At 42.2% G+C, this 9,464-nt stretch overlaps 1 protein-coding gene across 1 annotated transcript; it reads right to left on the bottom strand.

The window, feature by feature from the left end:
- Window positions 1–9,464, bottom strand: LOC105024085 (semaphorin-4E-like). Its single transcript, XM_010893756.2, has 14 exons — window positions 9,320–9,464; window positions 4,079–4,218; window positions 3,922–3,981; window positions 3,729–3,827; window positions 3,414–3,513; window positions 3,147–3,257; window positions 2,812–2,963; window positions 2,530–2,705; window positions 2,233–2,386; window positions 1,469–1,691; window positions 1,241–1,359; window positions 958–1,124; window positions 792–844; window positions 1–641 (listed from the first exon to the last, which is right to left on the bottom strand). The coding sequence occupies exons 1-14, from the start codon at window positions 9,462–9,464 to the stop codon at window positions 1–3; spliced, it is 2,340 nt and encodes a 779-aa protein (XP_010892058.2).

The raw sequence follows: 9,464 nt of genomic DNA, 5'->3' as shown, positions 1-9,464 counted from the left end.
CTATTTTCGAAGCCCATCTATGTTTTCCTTGAGCTCTTCTTCCATCCTTCCAATTCTGGGCTTTTCTCTGTGGCTCAGCTGATCTCTGACAACATTCCAAATGATCATAAACCCCAGGAACGAGGACAGGAGAGCAGCAGAGACCCTGCTTGTCTGATGCTCATCCATATCCTCAGTGGTGATGATGGTGTGATTGTTGTTTGAATCACCCACAACGGTGCAACGAGGGATGGCTCTCCTGTCATGGTTCGGACTGTCTCCTGCTGAGTTCACTCGGCCCATGAATCGGAGGTGTCTCCTAACATGCCAGAGGACCATGGCCCCCAGCAGAAAAGACAACACAGCCACAGATGTCCGCAGGCCCACTGGAGGCTCAGCAGGTAGCAGGATGTAGGCAGCTTCGGTTCTGGTGTAAAGTCGACCTTTGACATCCTCCACACTGTGACAGGAGTACCGGCCAGCGTCTGACGCCTCAACACTCACTATTAACAAGCCCTGGTTCAAAACCCAGTGCCTCTTACTGATTTGGAGGGACTGCCCGGCAAACTGCCAGTTCACCTGTGCCAGCTTTGAAGTAGGTTGGCACGGCAGGTAGATGTTGCTTCTAATAATGAATGTCAATGGAACTGGCTCTGCAGGGACTGGAACCAATACAAACATTATAACGACAAAAGCGTGAGCAGCTGAATGTATGCCGTCAACATGGCCTGTAGCCAGATTCATGTTGGTTTTTGCTGAACAATGCGTTGTCTAACACCACCCCCTTTTTATTGTTTTAAAAGTCAGTGTACCTGATCTGGGGCAAATCGAGGCATCTGCATGGATGAGGCTTTGGTAAATGTTCCTGAAGGATAAAGAAAGAATCCCAGTTCGCCAAAGGACATGTGAAAATGTAATCTGTTCTAATAGCACATGCAGTTTACAGTGAAATTGCTGTAGAGTTTGGTAGGATCCTACCTGGAGATAGAGGATGGGTTGGAGACAGGTGCACAGACTGCTGAGATGGTGTCCCAGGCACAGTAGGGATCTCTGGCCAGGATACAGTCAAGACAGGAAACATGACGACCACAGTCCCTGACCGGAACCTGAACCACTCCAGACTCTGAGCCGGCATAGAGATGTCTCTGGGGAATACACGCCGGTTACCCAACCACCATTATTCGCCTCTCATCAGATTAGTCCTTGTGCCATTGATCTTCAACACTCAGATTCAATACTTTTTTTGCGCTAAGCATGTTACCGTGCCAGAGGAAAGACGAAGCACTCTGATTGGTTCCGTGACCTGGAACACTTGGATCTCCTCGATAATGATAGTGTCACCGACAGCATATTGCACAGCCTTCTGCACCTTGCCTTCCTCTGTCAGGGAGCAGGAAACTTTGGTTAATCTCCAAAGCCTACGGAGACCTCACTTCCACAAGCACAGCACAGTGTATCGGAACGATTTATGCCTGTGAGTAGTCAGCACCTGTTCCAATAAACATAACCTGGTACGTTTCTCCATCTGCAGCCATCACTCTGTCCACCACAATCCTCAAGAATTTGGCTCCTCTCTGCTGCAACAGTGGACCCCCGGTCAGCGGAGGCACTGCTCCCTCCATGAGTGGCCGGTTACGGACAAACTGGAGGGTTTTGTCAGGGAGGTCTAGGGAGATTTCTACCCCCATGTCCCGCGCAGCATTGTTTATACACTTAAAAACATCAACAAGAACAACAGAGTGATGACAGAGAAACACAAAATGTATATACAGTATATATCAGGGTTTCTTGACTATGGGTTGGGATCTCAAGTGCACCCTAGGCATGTTTAAGTCAATTTTGGTGGAGGTCATTTTGGGTCATGGAAGGAGGGATTGGGTCACTGCAAATGCTATCAGCAAAACTATTGTACTATGCTATGTTGACAGTTAATGTAGCGTTTCCTTGAGACCAGGGAACAACAAGCCCATATTTTACATTGACAATAATACCATATTGCCAATATTCTCGATGAAGGATTTTACCAAGCTATTTAGTTAAAGGCCAGTTTGTTTGAGGTACTGTAAATCTATATGTTTATGATAATTTCTACACACTTTTCACTAGGAATAATCATTTCTAATCAGACCAAAATATTTAATCAGACCAAACACACTCATAAGAAAACCTCCTATGACCCAAAATTTTTCTGTATTGTAGAGGAAAATATGCTATACTGGTACGTTATGAAGTAGAATGAATCGTGTTACTCACCGATCCTGCCCGTGGCACAGGCTCGTCACCAGTGTAAGTCACCCATCTTGTTTCTGACTCGGCTGTCACCGGAGTGAGATATCTACCTTCGCTGAAGACCCGCCCAATGTCGTCCACACTGAATGCACACACGGTAGATAGGTCCGAAGTTATCCTTTAATAATCAAAACAAAATGTATTATGATACTGTATTATTAGTACATTTGAATAGTTACCATACAATTCTCATATTTGTGTTCCCAATAATTGGTGAAAGATTTTAAATTATAGCACCTTGACTAGAAAAATAGGACTCACGTTTGCGGGGCAAATACAGCGTAAAACACACTCTTGCTCCAGTCCTGGTGTTTCATGAGGAAGACGTCCTGTATGATAGCTGGCAAGCTAGGGTCAAAGGGCACGGTGCAGTCCAGGCGGATTTTCAGGAAGGAGGTCCACTTACTCTGTAAGGTCCTCTGGCCACCCATGTCCCCCTGCACACCAACCAACCATTGGAAGCCAGACATTCTTGGTGTCACTGGAGCCGTCTTACATTGTTCTTCATTCTTCTACCTTTGAAAGCCTGCTTTATAAATGTACCTTGCAGACTCGTGCGACACGAGACACTCTGAGTTTTTTTTCCAAGTCAAACTCCACGGCCTCTTCGCTAAAGAACATATAGACCTTATCATCATCCCCATCAAGGTTGTTAACGCTTTCTGGGATGACATCCAAGTGTATGAAGGAGGGCTCTGACAAAAAATACAGTTCAGATTTTTTAATGCGATTCAATACTGAATATGCTATATCTTTATGTTGAATGTCTATTTTTAGATGTCTGTTTAACTGTAAATATAGATGATTTTAAAAAACATTGTCACAATGTTTGGTAAAGGATGGGATACTATATTAAAATATGTGGGGTTGGAGCTTACTGTTAAGCCAGGACTCTCTGTATTCAGTCCTGATAGCCGGGGAGGAGTGACGCTGGAACACCTGTGCTGTGCCCAGGAAGTTTACCGCTATGGCTGTATAAAGGTCTCTCCCTGATAGGTGAGAAAAATAAAAGAACTGGAAATAATTACTATCTTAAGAACACAATAAAGTGTTATCATGAATATAGTTGTCTGTTTCCAATAAACCATTCAATGACCTAAAAACTAATATGGAGGTACTGCTGGATATCACAAACTAGTCCTCACCAACCATGACACAGGCGGATTTCTGAAAGGGGTCAAAGGGAGCTTTCCCTCGGCCATCTTCCCTTTTATGTTCCAGGGTCAAAGTTCCATTTGTGTAGTTCTGTTGTAGACCACAAGGCATGTTTGTTTACAATGTGAAGGTGTACATTAGTGCTTTTATCAAGCTAGTAAGGTGCTGCATTGAAAATCATAGGGCAGCTATGTGATATGTGTGTTATTACTTTAGTGTAAATAAGTATGATTTCAGCATTCAGTCACATGCTAGTGTGAAACAACATCAGAGATGTTTATTCCTGTCCAGGTTATTCTACTCACCATGTAGTCACACATAGGGCTGTACGCGTTGGACCCACACACTAACATCCTGCCATCATCTAGAGTCTCAAGTGTCTTGATGTAGTTGTGACATTCCACCTGGAACAGGATAACATTCCTACAGTGTGGTTTGTTTCTACAACATCCACTATATTGGTATCACTGAGTTATCTGTGAGGAGAAATCTGCTTACCGAGCCTTTTCCCTTGCTCCTGCAAGATGCTTTCTGTTCTTCAGACCCCTGCCAATAGACCTGCCACAACAGAGAGCGTCAACACACAGAGCTCTGTGGAGACAATTGTCATGTACAGTGAGTCATGATGTACTATAGTTTGACAAGAGTTTCTTACCCCAGCCCATTTCAAGGTGACATCCTCCAGGTTCAGGGCGTACACTGCCTCTCTAGCGCCAACCAATAGGAGACCCTGGTCCTCTCTCAATGTCATTGTTGAATAGTTGAAAATGCCATTCTCTCTGAAAATCTTAGCGTCTAACCACAAAAACTACATGGTAACAATTTAGTTGTTGGTTTTGTGCGGCATTAATAAAACCTGTATTTGTGTCTTATATAGTCGTAACTCCCTAAATACTGTTGCTTTTATACTTTATAGGCTTATACCAAGAGACACAAATAAGTCAATGATATGTATTGTCATGATGTCCTGAAAGTTGCCTGGTCCCCCATTTGGATGTTTTCAATGTCCCCTGGAGGTATTGTACTTGTCATCTTGTTTTTAATGTTCACAAGAAATGTTCGTCATTTCGAAAAATGTATATCCCACCTCAGTGCAGTTAGGAGCTTTAAAATAATGTTTCAGACAATGTTTTCACTGACGTGACTGACACACCTTGACGCGATTTTCCATAATGTTGTGTTTGTTCATTCAAAAAGAAATCATTCGTCATTAACATCACTTGGCATTTGAGCTCACAACCTTTTAGGTCATGTCGTTTCAATCTTCCTGCTTTGCACATGTGTTCCTACACTTTGCACTTCATAAATCTTTGATGTGTTAAAAATACACTGAAGATGGGATTCAGGAGTAACATAAATTGATTAATATTTCCCACCATTGCTGTGTTGTGGAATGAGTAATAATAGTTCAAAAACACATTATTTACTTAAGGTATAATGCATGTATAATAATGTATATTCATTTAAATTAACCTAGATAAGGTTTACCAGGGCTTAAGATTACACATTTCTCCTACTAACTTGACATCTTGGGTCAATTGAAGGATCTGAGTCAAATGAAATGTTTTCTATTGCACTTTTTACCTCAGCAGTTTTCACAAAATGCTTATCCAGATACCTAGCTTAAAACCCCAAAGAGAAACAATACCATGAAATTGAAACACAGTGGCTAGTAAAAACAAGATACCAGGCAATAAAATGTGCTCATCGTAGCACATTGGTCACCCACGTGAAAGGCATTGTCATTAACCACTGCACCACCAAACTGCACACATGCTGGCCATTAGTATAACCTCTTCGCATTATATTATTTTCACTCATTAACATCACGCCAAGTTTGAATATTTTGTTAGACACCATTAACCAGCGTTCAACTGAGTAACGTTTCTTATTAAGTTTACCTCCACCACAAATAGCATCTATGAACCTTATGGCTTTTGCCACTGGCCGTTTTAACAGCTTATTAGCCATTCGTGGATGACATTGATATAATAACTACTGTATCAATATAGGTGACGATAACTGACTTTTTTGTCAAGTGAAAAGACAAGAGAATCGTGGAGTCAGCGAAGTTTATTCTGTCCTGAACCTCAGGCATAATGCGTTTAGACTGTTACGGCAAGCGAACCTGTTGTTCCAGAGCCTGCATCTCTAACCACTACGCTATTTAACAAGGGGTAGTCAGCCAGTCAGTCAATCAGTCAGTCTGTCAGGGACGGACTCAGTAACAGACATTCATTCTTCTAGGCCGGCTCCACTTACGCGGTCCGACAAAAACCTAAATGGAACTCTGGAGAAAAACTCTGAGGTGTAGCCTCTTCCTGATGTGCCCTGGGGAGATTATAAGACTATATGACCTTTTCAAGCCATATCAATACTTTTGCACATTCAGATCAATAAATACAAGTGGGCTGTGTCCAGAGTCTTTACGCAGTGTACTTTTAAATTTACTCATTCCATTTATGGAGATTCTAATCAGTCCGGTGTGGTTAATATTCATCCCCACCTCCCGAGTCAGAATAATTCATGCAGCTGCTGCATTTTCTTGGATGAGGTAGGCGTTTCTTAAGCTACTGCCATGGTGTAATAAGATGTGAATGTCCACACAATAAGATGCCAGAGTACAGTTATAGATGAGACACAAGTGATAGAGGGAACCCAGGAACACTCATATCCACCGAGCAGAAGGCTTCAACCCAGCAAAAGTCAGTCAAGCCCTGTTCTATGGGAGTTTTTCTTTTTTTGTATACTCTGCAACAATGCCAATGATAGGGATTATAAAAGCACTTTGTCTTTGAAGTCATTGAGCTGTGGGATATAACACCCCAAGCCTTGCTGCCTAGAGAGAAAGAGCTAAGATCACAACAGCCAGTAAACATTATCCTCCTGCTCCATCACCACTTGTACTCTCTGTGCCTGGTGAGTTACCCAGGGTTTTGGACGCTGCGTTTGTGTACACATTTATACAATCACAAAACACAACATAAATGCTGATTTCTGTCAATAGGACTGGAAAGATAAGGCGGAGAGCCGGTCTATCAGTCTTGATCCGGGTTACGCATCAATTGTTGACTAGATCCTTGACTGTTCACTGTCTTGTGTAGGTCTGTGTCTGTCTGGTGCAGAGGTAAACTGCAGACAGGGACATCAGCTGCCACCAGCCCTACATTGCAACTCACATGACTCTAGGTTGACTTTGTTAAGCTTTTATAAAGGAAAACACAACGCATTGTAATTAACGGTTTTATGGATAACTTAAACAGCATTGAACCTGGTACTCTTCAGACTTCTACAACTCCTGCTTCTAGATCTTTGTCATATGTATTGTACATACACTGTCATGGTGCGGTGAGCAGCAGTGACACCGTGCCATATTTTCACAAGTTCCCATATTCTCACGAACACATCCCGGACTGTCACATGTTTTCAATCCTTCACACCAGGTCCCAATTTGAATCGTTTGTATGTGTATATATGTTTCCCCTCTGCTCCCCACATTGTTCTTGTCGTGTTTGGATGTCGTGTGTGTTGCCGGTATTTGTAAGTACTTGTGTCATTTCTTATTGTCGTTTTGCTGCTTTAGTCAGCCCTTTGCTTTGTGTGTTTTGTGCTCGGTGTTTGTTTATTTCTTATCAATTAAAGTATCCACACCGACTACCCCTGCCTGCACCTGGTTCCTTGTCCATGCAACACTGCACTACACCACTGTTTGTGACATACACTCACATAAAGATGCTCTATTGGGTTGAGATCTGGTGACTGTGGGGGCCATTTCAGTACAGTGAACTCATTGTCATGTTCAAGAAACCAATTTGAAATGATTCAAGCTTTGTGACATGGTGCATTATCCTGCTGGAAGTAGCCATTAGAGGATGGGTACATGGTGGTCATAAAGGGATGGACATGGTCAGAAACAATGCTCAGGTAGGCCGTGGCATTTAAACGATGCCCAATTGGCACTAAGGGGCCTAAAGTGTGCCAAGAAAACATCCCCCACACCATTACACCACCACCACCAGCCTGCACAGTGGTAACCAGGCATGATGGATTCATGTTCTCATTCTGTTTACGCCAAATTCGGACTCTACCATCTGAATGTCTCAACAGAAATCGAGACTCATCAGACCAGGCAACATTCTTCCAGTCTTCAACTGTCCAATTTTGGTGAGCTCATGCAAATTGTAGCCTCTTTTTCCTTTTTGTAGTAGAGATGAGTGGTACCCGGTGGGGTCTTCTGCTGTTGAAGCCCATCCGCCTCAAGGTTGTGCGTGTTGGGGCTTCACAAATGCTTTGCTGCATATCTCGGTTGCAACGAGTGGTTATTTCAGTCCAAGTTGCTCGTCTATCAGCTTGAATCAGTCGGCCCATTCTCCTCTGACCTCTAGCATCAACAAGGCATTTTCGCCCACAGGACTGCCGCATACTGGATGTTTTTCCCTTTTCACACCATTCTTTGTAAACCCTAGAAATGGTTGTGCGTGAAAATCCCAGTAACTAAGCACATTGTGAAATACTCAGACCGGCCTGTCTTGCACCAACAACCATGCCACACTCAAAATTGGTTAAATCACCTTTCTTTCCCATTCTGACATTCAGTTTGGAGTTCAGGAGATTGTCTTGACCAGGACCACACCCCTAAATGCATTGAAGCAACTGCCATGTGATTGGTTGATTAGATAATTGCATTAATGAGAAATTTAACAGGTGTTTCTAATAATCCTTTAGGTGAGTGAATATGCGTGGCTGTCTAAGTCATCTCGATGTCCTTCTTTTCCTACAGTAATAAATCCATCAGTAGTGGTTACATCTACGCCAGGATCTAACCCCATTTTCAAACAGTTAATGTATTTACTTCCTTTTTAATTTACATCTTTAAATGATTCACTGAACAAATCTGAAGTTAACATTGATACGAGTACAGTTCATATTGTATTGAATTCAAATTGTTTTGCATGTTGTTTAGCAGAGGTCGGCCCATACCCGAGATGATACAAACTTCTTGTCAAATCTTTCAGGTTTCTTCAAATTCAATCAATCAAATTTATTTATAAAGCCCTTTTTACATCAGCAGATGTCACAAAGTGCTTTTACAAAACACCTGGCCTGAAACCCCAAAGAGCAAACAACAGTAGTGTTGAATTTCTTTACAAGTCTATATCTTTTACTTGTCAAGATAGGTGTTTTGGTCCTATCTTCCTGCACTCCACTCAGTGGAGTTACTCTAGTTTATTTTGTGACACCATTGTTAGTTTGTGTTTCTTCAGTGTTCCAGTCCTGTGACAATGATGTATTCTCATCTAGAACTTAACTATTCTGTGGAATATTTTGGAGCTTGTTTCTTCTCTGTTTCTTCTCAAGTGAAATTCTGATAGTAACTCCACAAAATATGATATTGGTGTTTTACTTTTTCTGACTACTTTGGCAGATTCACAGCTTCCTTTCCAAACTCTCACACATTCTCCCTATGTGATGAGAACTGCCAATTATTTTGATCCTTTGTCATAGAAGCACTTCTATGTTCCGTTTTCCATTTATCTTCGCAGTGTTTGTTGCATTGATTTGCTATTCTCCAGTTGAAGTAAGCTTTCCGTGGAGTATAGTCGTGTTTTCAGCTGCCTACCCATAAACTGAGCTGAAGGCGTGGAAGGGCCTGACGATTCCCCACTGTCAGAAGTGGACCTAAGGCACGTTCCTCAGTCCAGTGCCATTCAACATCATCTCAAAGCAATCACAGTGATCTTGTTACTGCAGATGTGTGAAGCAGGCATTTTGCCAGGATTTCTTTTAAATATTTACCTAAAATATTTGTTATTTAGTCTTGTTTGTGTGTTCTGATATTTCTAGTAAGGCTTTGACTTTCCCATTGTCAGGTTTCATTTCGTCTGTTGTATGTTACCTAAGTACTTCAGTTTGCTGCAGTGCAATGTGCTACCTTTATTCTTTTTGAATTTTAGGTCCACTTTTCTAGCTTTCATGAAGAAGCGTTGGAGCCTCTCATCGTGCTCGTCTTTGGTGGTTCCTAAGATTAATAAATCATCCAT

Source organism: Esox lucius, chromosome 1, assembly GCF_011004845.1.
Source record: "Esox lucius isolate fEsoLuc1 chromosome 1, fEsoLuc1.pri, whole genome shotgun sequence".
NCBI classification, from domain to species: Eukaryota; Metazoa; Chordata; class Actinopteri; order Esociformes; family Esocidae; genus Esox; species Esox lucius.
Note: the sequence above shows the minus strand (reverse complement) of the source record. Positions and strands in the feature narration are given on the sequence as shown.